The sequence below is a fragment of the Apus apus genome, chromosome 17, assembly GCF_020740795.1.
Source record: "Apus apus isolate bApuApu2 chromosome 17, bApuApu2.pri.cur, whole genome shotgun sequence".
Taxonomy (NCBI): Eukaryota; Metazoa; Chordata; class Aves; order Apodiformes; family Apodidae; genus Apus; species Apus apus.
This window is the reverse complement of record NC_067298.1, coordinates 9716185-9733002: the sequence shown is the minus strand read 5'-3', so window position 1 is coordinate 9733002 and position 16818 is coordinate 9716185. Positions and strand designations below refer to the sequence as shown.

At 39.7% G+C, this 16818-nt stretch overlaps 1 protein-coding gene across 4 annotated transcripts in view; it reads right to left on the bottom strand.

The window, feature by feature from the left end:
- Positions 1 to 16818, bottom strand: part of CEP112 (centrosomal protein 112) — a 157852-nt gene that overhangs the window by 39617 nt on the left and 101417 nt on the right. For all 4 annotated transcript variants that reach the window (XM_051634572.1, XM_051634575.1, XM_051634574.1 and 1 more), the window contains one exon: positions 2426 to 2488. In XM_051634572.1, coding sequence (XP_051490532.1) covers positions 2426 to 2488 — 63 coding nt within the window. The remainder of the gene's footprint in view (positions 1 to 2425; positions 2489 to 16818) is intronic.

Genomic DNA, 16818 nt, shown 5'->3' with positions numbered 1-16818 from the left:
CAAAAGGAAGGCTATGCACTTTTAATTAGATCAGTGGGTCAAAGTTCAGAGATTATCTGGATAGGTGTAATTAGGAGCAATCCCTTTAATGTAAGACAAAAGTGAAACTTAAAGCTTTTACTGGGTTAAGACTCTGGACTAACATAGGAGTCCTGAAGTGCATGCAAGGAAATTTCAGCATGAACTGATGGAGAAAGATCTGCTTTGTGCAGTACTTTTCAGAGAAAAAAAATATATCTGTTTACTTTGTATAAACTTCAGAGGAAATTTCTTGAAATATCTGCTCTGTGTGGGTGTTAAAAGTGAATGTTCCAAGAGGCCACTGAGAGTAAGATTGGACAGATGTTGTCAGCGACATGACCACAAGAAAAGTTGCAACTGACCTATTATTAATATTGAGCTACAAAAAACCCCCTATGTTCAAGTAACTTTAGGGATTTGAATCAAACCCACAAGAGTAAGGAAATTCAGACATCAGGGTGAAACTCCCTTTATTGTGCCAAGTAGCTCTGACATATGATGGATGTGTTGTGTCTGCCCCAGGGGGCGCGGGGGAATGCCAGCTCTGGTCACTGCATCCATCCCTCCCCAAGAGAGAGAACAGTGTGTTAGCTACAGCAATGCCTAGCTGAAAAAAAAGACTCAATTTTTCCATTTTGAGACTATTCTACAGGCCAATAAATCTCAGTCTGACTAAATTTATTATGACATTTAGGTTAAAAAGTTATTACCTTGCACTGCACTACCTAGGTGTTCCCACTGTAACAATTAAAGCAATTTTCCTCACCCCTTGTTTAAAATCCAGAAATGCTTAAATTATTCCACCTCTCTGTAACAAATGGACCAAGACCCATTTCTGCATTGACAGTAAATCATGTCTGGCACGGAGAGGTTGACTTTTGATTAGACTCACTAAGCATGACAATAGCATAAAAATGACAGCGCCAAAAGTTAAAATAGAGTTAGCAATGAAAATGATCTCTTCCTTAAGGCCTGAGACGCATTAGATGTTACTTCTTGAGCTTCAGTTGTCTGCTTTTCAGGTTCAGACGGCAAGATTAAAAACTAGGGTGTTTTCTTTTTGTTGTTACTTTCTTTCTTTTCAAACAAGGCTCTCAACAAATTACAAAACAGGCATTTAGGAGAGCATTCTCTCTGATTTATCACAGAATTGGTGAGGGTGGAAGGGACTAGCCCAGAGCAGAGTCACCCAGAGCTGGTTGCTCGGGACCATGTTCAGTATCCCCAAGGATGGAGACCCCACAACCTATTTGTATGCAAATAAATGTGCAGAAAATTACACTTTAGAAATACAAATAAAAACATATTTACCAATTATTGTGATAAACACAATCTCAAAAAATGAAGTATAAAAAAGTGATAGTCCAATAAATTTCATTGAAACAACTAAAGCCACAATTTTGGACAAGTTTTACAGAGACTGAGACTCAGAGGTAGCTAAAAATCTGAAATCTAGTTTTAAAATATTTTGAAGTGTTTCTAAACCAGTCAAGTTTGCACTTTCCCATCAGTGTCTCACTGACCACCACCTCTGCCTAGTTTAGAGGCTGCTAAACCCTTCTTTGTAGTGCTTTTATTGATTTTAATCGTGTTATTAGACTATTATTACTTTTGCTGAAAACACTTTGCAAGTAAGAGGCAGGCATCCTGCTGTGGTTGGGAGGAATGAGAAGAATGACACCTCCACATAAATCCTCGTGGCAATTTTCTTATTATTAAAAGCTTAACTTCTGGTTGCATCTCCATCATTTTTCGCACTTCAGTACTACCTGTCAATCAAACTGAAAGCTGAAACATGAAAAAATCCTCCTGCCTTATAATTTTCAAGCATATATGTAAATTCAACACATATTTTCATCTTCCATGTTCAAAAGTTTACTCTGAAGAACAAGAACTCAAGTCACAACCAGTTTGCTTTCAGGACACTGATGCTCCTCAAAGTGTTACTTTGGGCAAAAATGCTGAAGTGGCTCAAAGCAATGCTAAACATCAAGAAAGCACAGCTGGGACTGCCCTCCTGCCATCCAACACCACCTTGGGACATGAAATGCAAGTTCTGGTTGAGCAGCTGCTCCTGGTTTTACAAGATGTGCTGGTTGATAAGGCACTTTGCCTTCATTTCCCACTGACTACTGAAGGACTTGGCCCTCTTGGGTCCCCAGGAGAGGAAAAAGTAGACGAGAAAGATGAAACTTAGAATTCAAAAAATCCCCACCCTTTTCTTCTAGCAAGCTTAATGCTATGTGTTTTTTGGAAGGTTAAAATCTGCAAGGCAGACATTGGATGTTTGATTTGGGAAACGACTGAGGCTTCTCTGAAGCATCAAAAACCCAGAGCAGAAGTAATTACACTTTTCATCAAGTCTCCACGCCGGATGGATCCACGGGAGGTTCTCGCTACCTACCTGTGAGGATTTGGCCAGCTTCTGACTGCACTCCTCCTCAGTCTGCTTCAGCCGGCTGTTTGCCTGAAAGACACACAAAAGGCCCCCAGCTCAGTTCAGCTGCAGGACGTGCACAGACACTTTGCCACCGACCCCTCTGCTTGGCACCTCATCCACATGCCTATCGCGGAGCCGCCGGGACCCGCGCCAGCTCCAACGCCCTTTTGTGGCAGCCAACAAACCACAAGGCCTTGCCTTTGATCTGCAGCCAACTATTCATCACTCAGAAGAGGGGAGAAACTGTACCTCTGCTGCCAATTATTAGAAAAACATAAAGACTTCTGCGGATTAAAAATAAAAAAAGAGAGGGGGTGTGTGTGTGTGGCAGGGAGGCAGCACACACACCATTGATCAGGGTGACTTCGTTGAGGGATGGAGGGAAGGGGGAAGGAGAAAGTTCCAGGCACAGGCTGCCAGGGGACAATGTGACATGGAGGACCCCACTTCATGTCTCAGCTTGGGTTCTGCCACTGCTTTGTGTCCCATGGCACCTCCCTTCCTATTTGAAGGTGGTGATTATACTGGAAATCAACCCAAGGTGCAGCTGAACCCATTGGGACCTCTTGGACATCCTCAGCTCTTTCCTGCTCTGTGCATTTATTTTCTCAACTTCAAGATAAAGAATAGAACAAACTGAAAGCAAGGCTGCTTTGTCTGAGTGGAATCCAAGAAGCAAACATTTCTGTAATTCTTGGGAAAAGTAGCTCTTAAGTTTTTTTCATCAAATAATTTCAGAAATAATTGGATAATAATTTTAAAATTAATTCAATTCAATTTAAGGACAATTCTGACATGTATTTTTCTGGCAAAGTATCACATTATTATACTGCTAGAGCACCCTCAAAATGCTGTCCTCAGATGAACTGCTAAGCACACTCCTGTTCTTGACTCTGAAATTTGAGGACAGGTGTCTAAGAAAAACATTTTCTTAGGGGGACCAAATCTGACGAAGCTGAGTTCTGAAGCAAATTTAAGCTGATTAAGTTTTCAAAATCTATCTGACCTCGCCTTCCAATCTTTGATCTGTCATCCTTAGTTTTCCAGCCCAGCATCAACACACAAACACAAGCTCCTTCAGCTGCCTGGGTGCCAGCCTCTGTTCTGAGGGACCCCCCCCCCATAGCCTCTGAACCCTCCTCATATCGAGTTGCAAGTCTGAAGTTCCAGTTCTGCAAACACCAGGGACTTAAGTCAAGCAAATAGTCTTATTGATTTTACTGGACTATATAAAATTAGGAGCTTAAAGTTGCAGAGAGTGTCTGTGAATCACTGCCAAGTGTGATAGGGCTCCAATCATCCCATACAACCCAGCAGTTATGTACAGTGCAGCTTAAGGTATTACAGCCAGTTAAAAATAATCTTAAAGTTTAGGTGATACTGCAACTTAAGATCTTCAATCCCTTCCAATTACAAGATGATGAAACATATGGAGGTCTGTATTTCATCTGTTTGTTGAAATCAAAACTAGTTATCAAATTTGTGCATAATTTTTGAGAACACTTGTTTTGGTTGAGGTTTTTTTCTGTAAACGGTGATAATAGCATTACAGATTGGTTTAAAACAGCATATAGAAGAATTCTGGAGCACCAGACAAATTAAATTAATTAAATTCTTCTACATTTATCAATTAAAGTGTGCACAAACACTGTGAGGGCATATTGTGGGGCTGCAGAAGTAGAAAGAGAGCAGTAACACAGAGGCAGTTATGCCAGACACAGGCTGACCCACCTTAACTCTCTTTCCACTGTATTGTCATCTAGTTTCAGGTTACATTTTACCACCACTGCATATAATGAAATGACTGAACCTGCCAGATTATCTTTGGGGAAAAAATTAAAAAAATCTATTACAGTAATAGTATAAATTACTGTTACTCCCAGAAAGGGAGAGATACAAGTCAGCAAAGCCCTGCAAAGATCATGTTACAGCTGCTCTCACTCAGTTTGCCTGGGGTAAAAGTCTTCATCTTTCATAGAAGCAGCTTTATAACCTCCTGAACCCATAGACAAAATCCCAATAAATAATAAAAAAACCACTCACAACTTCCATAAACAAATTAGAGCTTGTTTGCTCACACTGAGTAGAACCAGGATGACCTCTGATAGACACGACTGATGCGATCCAAGAGAAAGATACGCTGAATTTCAGGGGTTTATCCCTAACTAAGGCAAAGAAAGTAGATCCTACCAGGTTTTTTAAAGGCAATTGCAACATGTTATTTTATAATGGCCTTAACAAATTCCAATTAGCAAAATATAAGTTGTGTCCCAGTCATCAAGCAACCACAAATTCTTGCATTCAGTTGCAGTCCCAAACAGCCTTACATTTGAGGGCCCTGATTTTCAGAAGCCCTGAGCTGGCAGAAGTTCCACTGGAGGTGGCAAAATCCCTTTTAAACCATCTCTAGCTGTCTCACCCGGGTTATCTTGGTCCTGTGGCACTAAAAACTGTGGACAGCTCCTGGGGTCAGCTCTTCCTTCCAGCTCCATAACACCCAATGGGTCTTGCCTCATCACCAAGTGCCCGGGCAGCACCCACCAAGCTGTGCAGAAAGCAATTGCTGTCAGTTGTAGCACATTGCTCAGCTGAAAAGAACCAATTCATGGTGAGGCACAGGAACACACTTTTCCCTTCTTTTACTGCAGAAATGCAAGTTTTCTCTTTTTAAAACCTGCAGCTTAACTAATTTAATACCTCTTGACTTCTGGCGGTTGCTTTGCAGCCTAGGGAGGCATAAACCTGCTCCCCTGGGGCACCCACAGCCCTGCTACACACAAAAAACCCCACCTTTTTACCTTTTTTTTTTTTAAAAGGAATGACTTGCAGCAAAGTAACTACACATGGCTGTGTACAGCAAACAATGTGGAGGATATCTTAGATTTAGCTTGACAAACAAGAAGGTTATAAATGGTATGATGTGCACACAAGGCACTTTCCCAGGCTCCTTTTCTAACAGGCTGCTCGTGCACTGGATGAAGCATCAGCTGCTCCTGTGTTACTTTAAGGGCATTCCCTCACTTTCAGGCTATTTCAGAAACATAATGAATAAGAATCCAACTGGAAGGTGAACATTTGGAGGGTCAGCCAGCATTCATTAAAGTCTAACTCTTTTTATAGCAATGGGCAGCACTGCAAATACAGTTAATGGTCTGAAACTAGTTTTCCGTGTTCGAGAGGCAGCTGCTGAAATTCACACTTGGCAAAAACTTGTCAGAAATATCAATTGTAACAACCATTTTTAGAATCAAAAGGTTTAAATTGGATAAGTCATAGACCAATCCCACCGATTCAAAAATTAACTTCTGTTTAGTTTCACACAGTTAATACATATTTTAGTTTAAATTATCTGATTATGACAATTTTACATGCAGTTATTTTGTATTATAGAGTGAGGACTTTTGCATTAAAAAGATTATGTCCTTGTTACAGTTAATTGGTTTTTTAAACCAACTATAATTCTATAACAAGCCTTAAAGCATCATGTTGTGGTTACTGAGCAAAACTGCACTGACTCCAACAAAACACTGCATGTAAAAATTAAAAAGGGTATTAGCCCTACAGATGTGGTCTCTGAATTAAAGGATGCTATTCTAACACAGTCTGATTTTCATTTTTTCCTTTCATGAACCAGAACAGTATTACTAATAAAAGAGCAAAGGATCTACAATGTGACCACACCACAAAAGCATAACATGTCCTACCCTAATTAAGAAAGCTTTTAGATATATTTTTAGGTATAAGATGTATTTGAGGGGACTTCTAGTTGTAGTTGCAGTTGATGTAACACATGCAGACAGTAGCTCTCCTGCACCCTGGGCTTGGCAGGCACATGGACAACTTCATCCTCCATCAGCATCCATGAAGGCGTTTAGGACTTCTTGGATGTTCATAAAAAAATGCAGCTGTTCAGAATTTTTTGGAACACTACAAATCCGTGCATATTTTCCAGCTTTGGACATGGAATGTTAGATTTCAATTATGCTACAAAGTTACTTGGAAAACTAACTCCTGCAACCCAAAATGCAGATAGATCTGTAAGATTTAGGGATGCATTGAAAAATCCTGTTCATCTATATAAGGCTTTACAGTTTGGTGACTGCTTTGGTAGCGTTTCAATTTGATTTCAACCTCCCCAAAGCCTAAACAAACAACAAAGCCCCCACAAACATAACTCTCAATCTAGAGTGTGTATCTACACACCCACAGCCACTAACAGAAAAGCAGATTTAAGAAATCTGGTTAGGGTACTAGCTATGAAATAATTATTTTTCAAAATGCCTGCAACTAAGTAAGTGATGGCCATATTCAAGCTGATCCTCCATAATTAATCAGATAAAAGTGCAAGCAAACTTAGGAGAAAGAAAAAAAAAAGAAGGAAAAAAATGAAAGGGTGGAGGAAGGAGAAGAAAGAAAACTTGCTCCAGGGGAGAAGCAACTGTTCTCTGATGTGTAGCAAAGAATTTAACATCAAAGAACTAATGTAAATGGGGCCCATTTACCTTAAAAAACAACACCCCACTCCGCATTCTGGAATACTTCTATTTAAGCCTGACAGCATTATGCTTTGTACCAAAATTCAAGATTGTGTAATTTGACAGATGTCAAAAGAAAATGACCTTCAGAATGGCTAACTGTAGCAATTTTTGTTATTAAGTATTTTGTTATTAAGTGTACTGTCTGTACAGTCTCTGTTCAAACTTCAGAGATTAGCAGATCACTTTTTGGGTCCATCTGACTGTACATAAAGTTTTCATGCTGACCTCAAATCCTGAAACACTCATTTTCCTGATGTGCCTCTAACACCGACAGCGAGTGACTCGCTAGGCCAGTGGTTGGCTCTGCTGCTCTCCCCACCAATCAGACACCAAATGCAAAGCTGAATCTCTGTGTAACACTGAAAATAGCACACCAGCTCCAATATGCAATTTGAGCCACCCAAAAGACCATTAAATAGAGTTCAATATGCAAAGCGATGTTAACAGAATAATTAGTCAAGTACCAAATGATTTTGAGGACTTTGAAAATGAATGATAGGAATCCCAATCTGTCACATCCACAAATCCTATTCATCTTCTATTTTATATTCCACTTTTGTAGGTCTATAAATCTTTTCCTTTTTTTTCTTTAAACATATATCTCTAGGGTAAAAAAACCCTCTCACTCATGTGCTAAGTCCTTTTCATTGGAGAAAAAAAAACACCCCAAGAATGAACAGAAATGAATTTACACTCTACCTGTACGGAGAGACTGGCCTTTTTGCTGCACATGCAGTTCTGTGCCTAATGGGGGCTGCTCAAAAGCTGCTGGTGCAATTTGTGCCAGAGAAAAACTCTTCCAGTCCTTTCATTTATAAACTCACAGTGTATCTCTAACCATTCTAAAATTCTGCAGAGAAATTTAATGCATTTAACTCTTCCAAACATCCTTCTCTGAGGGTCCAGCTGCATGGTGTCTGATGCCAGGGATATACCATCCTTACACTTGCACACAATTTCTATCTTCAGCTAAATGGATTTACTGAGCACCTGAAGATTTGCCAGTGCCACTAATACTGATTCCAATTCCATCTTGCAGTTAGCCAGGCACCTTAGTTAAAAAAAACAACCTGCACAACTTGGCCTAAAATACAAGCCTTATATACAATACACTGTTTTAAAACCAGATTCATAGTCTAGTTTTGCCACATTAAATTGTTCAATACCTTCAAAACACTTCATACAGGACAGTCAGTACTGGTGTGTGCATCAGGCACCCAAGGGACAGACAGCAAATTGTAGCTCAGTCTGAAATGTCCTTTGACACTTTGCCAAAGCAGCTCAGGGGCAGGTGGCTTTTGCCTTCTGGCACAATTCCTCTTGCTCAACACTCACATAAGATGAACAGAGTAAACTGAGTGAAGATCTTGGGACTGCAACACATGAGGATACTGAAGCCTGTTTTTCCCACAGCTACATGCCTAGATCTGGTACAGCACAAATCCACTCCTGGAGAACAATTTTCTGTGTTTCCTGGTTTTCTTCTGTTCTGTCCAGCTAAATTAAGATGGTTATTTAAAGTGGCTTTAAGAAATTATATCCCAAGTGGTAGCATTTTCTTTTCCAGAACCTTAGCAAATGAAACATGCACTCAACAGGAATCATTGGAGCTTTTACAAGCTGCCTTTATTCCTCAGGAATCCCGGGCACCTCTGCCCCACAGGCAGCTCCCATGCTCCTGTGCACCCTGTCTCTCTCTCCCACTGCAGCATTAAGAAGTTTACAGAACAGCTTCTATCACTCAGGCCCAGATGGTTTTGGTACCCAAACAGCTGCCACCCAGTAAAATCACAAAGGGAGAGGCTGCTCAACATCTTTGAAGATGCAAGTTAAGCTCGTGTTTCCTCCACAAATAGAAGGCAACAATACCACGATGTGACGCTGATCCACGATTCAACTCACTGAAAGGCTACTTCATGAGCTTGACAATACATGATACTTTCAATAACCAGAGATTTCTGAGACCCATGCACTTCATCATTGCACATCAGCTAAGTTTACACTTCTTTAATTTTTGCCAAGCAGAGACTCCAAGGCTCCTGGAAGGATTACAAAGCGATAAGAATGTGATTCTTATTTTTAGATTCTCCACTGCTGTTTTAAATTTGATTTTGTGGCAATAGCAAGCAAGTGTTAAGAAGCTAATGACTAGAAAAAAATCCTAGTTAGATATCATTTTGAGGAAGAATCTTTTCTATTAAATAGAAGGAAAACAGGAAACAAAAGAACAGACCTGGTTTTACTAACTTAACTCAGTATTACTAAGTTTCATCATGAGATAAAAGCCCAACAAAAGTTAAGCTCCTACAGTTGGAAAGGCAAACATTCAAAATACAAGCAAATCCCCTAACAAATCTATGATCTGAAGCAATCAGTGCTCCTTAGCAAGATTATGCTGGATTACTTTTTGTAGTTTTAAATACAACAAAGCTTCCCCAAAAGAATGACAACTTCCCGGAGCCAGAACGCATCACTCTACCGATGACCAAGCACAAGTCCAGCAAAGTCCCAATTAAAAAGAGAATGGAATATATTGCTCAATCATGAAAGCAATTAAAAACATAAATAAGACATTGCAAGACTCTTAACATTCTCAGTGTTTAATTATTTATCAGTTCTCCATCCTGCAGCTGCAGGTCAGAACTAACTCCTCTGAACTGAACACAGGAGAACTCTTGGGGGGATTTGTACCTTATTCGGTTTCAAGCAAAACACCCAAATTCATTTCAAATTCACACAAGGACTGCAACAGTTTCACCTAAATCAGATTTTCTACAAGTTAAACACCCCTCCTACACTCAGATGTGATTGTGAAACTACTTTGATCTCTGTTTCCAAATTTATTGCTCTGTGTAATCCATGACAAAATATAATGTGATTTACTGTATCTCTATATGACAGCCCAGCAGCTGACAGAACTTAATAATTTAGCATAAGAAAAAAAACCCTCCTGGCACCAAAATATACAAATCATAATTGAGGCACTTTAGTATCACATTACAATGGAGCATATGCAGACTGATCATAAGGACTTCAAAACAATAAGGATTCTTTCTCACCCATTTAATGAAGGTGGGTTTTATTCCGTGACATGTTCTGCAGCTCTAAGCAAGTAGTTTTGGAACACACTTGTTTCTTCACATAAAGACTCTAAAGGACTACTAACATCATTTTACCCCTTCTCTATTTCTCAAACACTCCTTCCCCTCCAAAAAGGAAAAAAAAAAAAGCCACCTGCAGCTTTTTTTCTATTATAAAGATACAAAGAAAGAGCAAATAAGTGTAAACAATGTCTTCAAATTGTGCCAGAATTTAAATACACAACAAAGTTGTTTTATATTAGTTTAGTCTTGATAACTGAGCTTTTTTTTCTAAAAGAAACCTATAGTGAAAAATCCAGATACCCAAATACTGCCCTAAGCAGGGATGTGATGGACACGTTGGTGGGGCAGCTTTTGCTTTGGCTTGTGCTGACTCTTGGGTTTGGGGGAGTTGAAAAAACCATTGTGTAAAGGATGCGTGACCCTAGAAACTTTCAGGAAGAGTAAGAATGTGTCATGGGATGCAGGAGACATTTCCATTTAGTATTTACTAATTCCAGGGAACAAACACCTGTTACAGTTGTTTGGATAAACCATGAAGGAGCCCCAGTGAAATCAGCAGCCATCACTGCAGTTACTGGGATCCATTAACAGGACACTGGTGGAAGGATCTGTCCTCTCTCCCCAGGCTGGGCACCCAGACCAGATGGTGTTCATTCAGGAACTCTGAGAGAATCTAAGAATGAATTGGCTGAGTCAAAAAAAAAATAAAAAAAATTCTCACATTACAATCAGCTACTGTACTGGAGAACAGCCAATGGTTTTCCTAAGGTTATAAGTGACTCTGGGATGTAAAGATAAGAAAAACTGGTGAATCAGAGAAAACTGTACCTACAAACAACCAGCCCTACCCACAACACAAAGTATTGTGAAAAAAGGTGAGATTGAGGCAATGATTCAACTGTGCCTTAAAAAGTATTCAGTAAAGTTAAATTAATAAGCAGTTGTGCATTACAAGAGGAAGCTGGTGTGGTGCAGTTTGGATAGCGAAGGAAGGCTCAGGAAACTATTGAGAAAATAATGAGAACAGCCATTCTGCCACTGGAAAAGCCTCCTGCACATCATAACCAGGAAAAATAAGATTATCGGTTGTACTAAAAGTACCAGGTATGTCCTCCAGAGCCAGGCTCAAGGGGCACTGAGCCCACTGTCCTCTCCAGCTTCTGCCTGCAGGAACCTGCCCCCCTTCTGTGGTCTGTACCCCTTGTATTCCCCCAGCACCCACAACTGCCATATCAGGGAAATGAGAAGTTAAATCCCTGCTTCTTCCCATTAGTGACTGGTTACAAACGTGCTGCTCATAAAACTGCTTAATTTGAACCTGCTGATAATATCTGCCTCCATGACCTCCACAGAAATCAACTCAAGCTGCTCGCTATCTACTGCTTCAAGAAGTACCTTCTTTCACCAGTTCTAAATCAACCTCTTATTAGTTTCCAGCAACTATACCCAAGTTCTTGGGGGGTAAATAACAATTCAGCATTCACCTCATCCACCATCTTAATGATTTTGTGAATCTTATGATCTTGTGAGTATACAGCAAAGGCTACAACCTGGAGGTTTTAGAAAAAGCAGAGTGCCCTGGTTCAGGCAGAACTAAAATCAGTTGGTATTTGGACACAGACTTGAAAGGAATTAGGAGACAGAGAAGATGTGAATACTTCTTAGACAGACATCTTAGATTAATACCAGTTGGTTAAAAAAAACCCAAACAAATTTCTCAACCACGTAACCAACTATAATTGATATGATGGGGAGTGAATAACGTGCACGGAAAGACAGGCCATGTGATAGAGCCCTAATTTCATCAGCCCTTGCCCTGTTGAAAGCTATCTTAATTCCATATTTTGTCGTAATTTATCATTTAGCTCAACTATGCTGGTTCTTGTCTGGTTCTCATTCTTAACAGTATTGCCTCAGTCATATTAATTTTTAACCCTGCGGTGTTACTTGTGAATGCAAACAACGTGGCACTTGCTCTCCTCTCAAACATTAATGAAGATGTTACAAATTAAGCCTAATGCTCATGGGAGCTTGTTTTTCCCCCGCAGTGACAGTTACATCAACTACTCTTGGTTGCCTCTGCTTCATAAATACAGTTGACGGGCAGAAATCTAAACTATTTCCCATTTGGTTTTTCTGAGGGGGTTTTGTTTTGTTGTTGGTTTATTTTTTAAAAAAATAAGGTAGAAGCAGAGTAACTCATTGTGAATAACTGAGACTATTTCTTTGAAATATCCCCTGTAGGGAGAAAGCCATAAATTTGCTTTAGTCTCATTTGAGTGAAATATCCCCAAGATTATTCTACCATATTTTTCTTCATATTTGGCTCTGCTGATTGAAGACTCTTCCAAATGGCTCCCCTAAGGGATGATGCAATTCCTGTCCCTATGTTCCTGGTCTATTGTCATCTTTCTTTCTTTTTCTTTGAAGGAATAAGAAGTGCAAAGGGGGACACACTAGAGAGGAAATTGGTTTTCTCCTCTCATCTGTGAGCAAGATTTTATTGCAAGAGTTGCTGTAAAGGTACAATAAAGACTGATTAAATAATCTGCACTTCTTGTGCTTACACTCACTTTGCTATACAGATCTTTTCTCTTTTTGAAAGGCATTTCTTTTTTCTTCATCTTCTAGGTTATTGGCAGAATTCCTCCAACAAAGCCAAAGTACTATGCTTATTTTTAATATTAGTTGGTGACTCACTAAAAGCGTGTCAGAAATGTTCAAACATCAAATGTAAGTACATGTAAGCAGACTCTCCAACACAATAACAACAGTGTTACTACTTTGCAACAGAGATAATATCATAGACAATATTTCTTGGATTATAATAAAAATAACCAAGAGACTCAGGAAATAGCAAACTCTTCTGGGTAAGAATTAGAAGCTTTTTAGATTATTCTTAGCTAAGGCCAAGCCAAAGAACCTATGTAATAGTCTCAAAGAAACATTGGAAAATTGTAGTATAAAAAAATGGCACGATATATAACAACTGGTGGAGATCCTGAATGCATTCAGTAAGTAGAAAACCACACATCAACATTATCATTAGATACCAATTTAATCATATCATTACACTTGGGAAGAATACCTGCCCACATTTTATGGCTGACCTGCTTGCCTCCATGCAAATAACCAGGGACTGGCTGTAATGAGTGTGCAAATAGCTCATCTGGGCGCCCACATAAACGAAGCTGTCTGTGCTATGGCTGTTAGTGTCCAAGCTCATGAAGTGAAAGGTGCCATGCAGATCAAAGACTCCATTATGCCAAGAAGTCTAAGCAGAAACCTACTGAATTGCTGCAGAGATGGTCCTGTTCCCAAAAGGCCTTAGGTACAAAGATGGAACCATTTTGGTAGTTAATAAAATGTGGGGTTGGCAGAGAAGAACAGCCAGAGAAACAGCACTGAACAGCATAAACTAATGGGAAGCATGCAGTGCTTGTGCTTTATGAGCAGAAGTAACTTCACTGCTTGGGGACACTCAATGCTTTTCATGGAGTATCTCTTTAATCTCTGAAGATGTCATATTCTCTCTCTCCATCATCTATTTCTTTGCCAGTGTTGAACAGTGTGACATCATCTGTGTAAGTACTGACAATAGTGCTGGAGCAGATACTGTGAATTAAAAAGATTCCTGCATTTGCAGTAGGAAAGTTTGCCCAACGAGCATGTTCAGCTGGACTGCATCTTAGGGCTGCACTTGCTGGTTAATTAATCCAGCACCACAAAGCCTGATGAAAAAAGAAGGAGCAAAGTGCTCTCTAGGGCACATTATTTGCAAACTACACGCAAGTAGAAGTTGAAGAAAAATTAAGCATCCAATTCTAGGACATTGCAGATATTTGAAAAAGGCTCCTTTACAAAACCATTATATTACATGATAATTATTATATGAAGTTGTTATTCTTAAATAGGGAAACAGTCTCATAACTTAGTTTTATTTTTCTAAATTTTAGCCTTCACTTTGAGTTTCTGAGGCATTTTAGTTTCATGTGGACTTCCCACCAGACACAGGTGGAGTGATTGTAACATGTGGACTAGAAACCACTTTAAATATCAATTTTTATTTAAAATTACAGAAGTCTCAGAGTACCACTAACTGCTATATCATTAAAGCCTAGAAGGAGGATCTGCTTGGCTCTGGCCAGGTTGCAAGCCACCCTGGAGTCCCATCTCTCCAGAAATGAGCCATTTCACAACTGTACTGAAACCAGAAGAACTGCAGTCCAGAAACTAAAGTGCCTGACTCCTCCTTTTTCTTTCATATTTGTTTTTCTTTTTTACTACAGCTTCATCCTGTAATCAAGTATCATGTGCATTCAGTACAGTCAATACACAAAAATGTAAATTACTTCTTCTCAAGAACAGCAGCACTGAAAAAGAATTAGATGTTCCTGGAACCTGCATAAAGACTTAACATGATGATTCAAACTACCTACTTAAGTACAGAAGAGAAGTCAATAAAAAGCTAAACCTTGAAAATTATGTAGAGAGGGAAAAAAACCCAACCTTTATTCTCCCACTTCAATTTACTCACGTGTGCTGCTCAAAGAGAGCTTTTTTATGAGAAATTTTCAGTTCCAGGGTCGCTTCCTCTGAGCATTGTTTGCATGTCTGCTGATCTGCTTGACTCATGTTCTCTGAAAGCTCATTTTCTTTGCCAAGAAAATACCACAGACAAAGTTACAAACAGTTGTGTTAGCCAAGCTCACATCTGCACACACTTAGAAATGCATTTTGTCTCTTGCTTTTAGTAATTTGTGGCAAACCTGAAAACACTTGTGAGCTTTTTTACACCTGGCTGATTAGTGCTCGTGCCCTAAGTGCTGCTGATGCAACCTCCAGCACACCTGCTTCCTTCCCAAAACGACTCATTAGGGGAGCCTAACTACAGGATGATGCAGCTCTACTATGTTTATTTCTTCAACAGTTTATGTTTCATTTCATCATAACGAGGTACGACTTCAAATAAAAAAAATTAAACTACCATCACATCAGAAAATGCTCTAATCTCCTGCTATGATGAAAATCAAGCAAATTAAATCTACACTTTAAAAGTAAATAAAAATAATTTTGATTGAATCCAGGTGTTCTTCTGAAACAATATTTAAGATTCCTTAACTAAGAGACAAGAAATAATTTGGAGATATCCTCAAGTAATATTTATTTTAGAGCCAGATAACAGACATTATGAAAGTCCTGCAGTCCTAAGAAGATGGTAAGAGCTGTTTCAAATTCTCCATTCTGTTGTCCTCAATTTGTGCCTGATTCACATCCAGCATGGCTTAGCTGATCTTAAGGATATTAAAATGTGTTCTCCTTATCTGACAAAGTGGTTCTATAGTGGTTCTATAACTATAGTGTTACCTCTTCAGTGGTGAGCAATAAGGTGGTTACGTGTGGCCAGAATGTGGCACCTGGCCTAGCAAGAAGCAAGGCTGAAGATGGATCTCTGCCCTGTCCTGGCAGAAACAGCCACCCTCGCATCATGTTAGCACAGCACACACTGAGCTGCTCTTGGACCAGCCCACATCACCCCAGCCCCATCTCTACATGCCAGGCTGGTGATAAGGACCTTGATTGCAGAAGTTTTTTGACTCCCACTATGGTAGAGCCCTTGAAACCTCCTCCAGCTCTCCTGCAGCTCAGGGAGCAGCACTTGGCACGGAGAATTCCAGGGGTACCCAACTTACCACAGAATCATGGAATTGCTTTGCTTGGAAGGGACTTTTAAGATCATCAAGTCCAACTGCTAACCTAGCACTGCTCACTCCACCACTCAACCATGGCCACACCAGGTTCTCATAACATGCATATTTCAGCCAGCTATAGCTCCCTTGGCAAGAAAGCAGTGTTACTGGAAATAATACCTGCAACTGGGGAGGGCACTGGACAATTATGGACTTTTCCCTTTATTACTATTTCCACAACAACAGATGCCATGTTTGGTTTTCCTCTTGTGCAGGTTACACAGTGTCATTTGGCAACGTGTCAAGTATTTTCCCACTTCTCCCTCCCTGCTGACTGGGAGATGCAGTAACTGACAAGAGAGATTTGCTTTTAGAACCCCAGGATCAAAAACATTTCTGTACTATGTTTATTGAGCAACTTCCTGGCACTGTATGTCAGAATCACTGACAAAATCAATCAACTAAAATATTTCAATAAACAATGTACTACATTTAAAGCTGAGATATTTAAACAACAGAAAATGCCCCAGTATGTTAAATTGTGTCCCTCAATACTGAGAAGTTGCCTACAAATACCAACACATATTTAAGATCCAGTGCTCTTGCAATGAAAACTGTTCCTCTATCTCTGAATCCTAGATCTCCTACCCATTTTTACTTCAATGTTTCTTTTCACTGAAGTTGTAGCCTTTTCTTTTGTATTTCATCATCTTCACGTGAACAACAGTCCACACTTACACAAAACAACCCCCAGAGAAATCAGTATCACTCACAAAAGAGACCACAGAGGAATGAGATCCTTCACTTGGGAACAGACTGACCTTCAGAAAATCTGGACACTCAAATGTTCCAAGCCTAAATGGGGAAATTCAGCTTCCCCTTGGATTTTTAAGCAATCTTCACAGAATTGGCAGAAAAAAGTAAAGTTAGAGGACAAATTTTCTCCCATATTGTCCTAAATTTCAAGGTAACAGGAGTGGCTGAAAGATAAAAACAAGTTTCAAGACTCATGTTACAATTAAGAT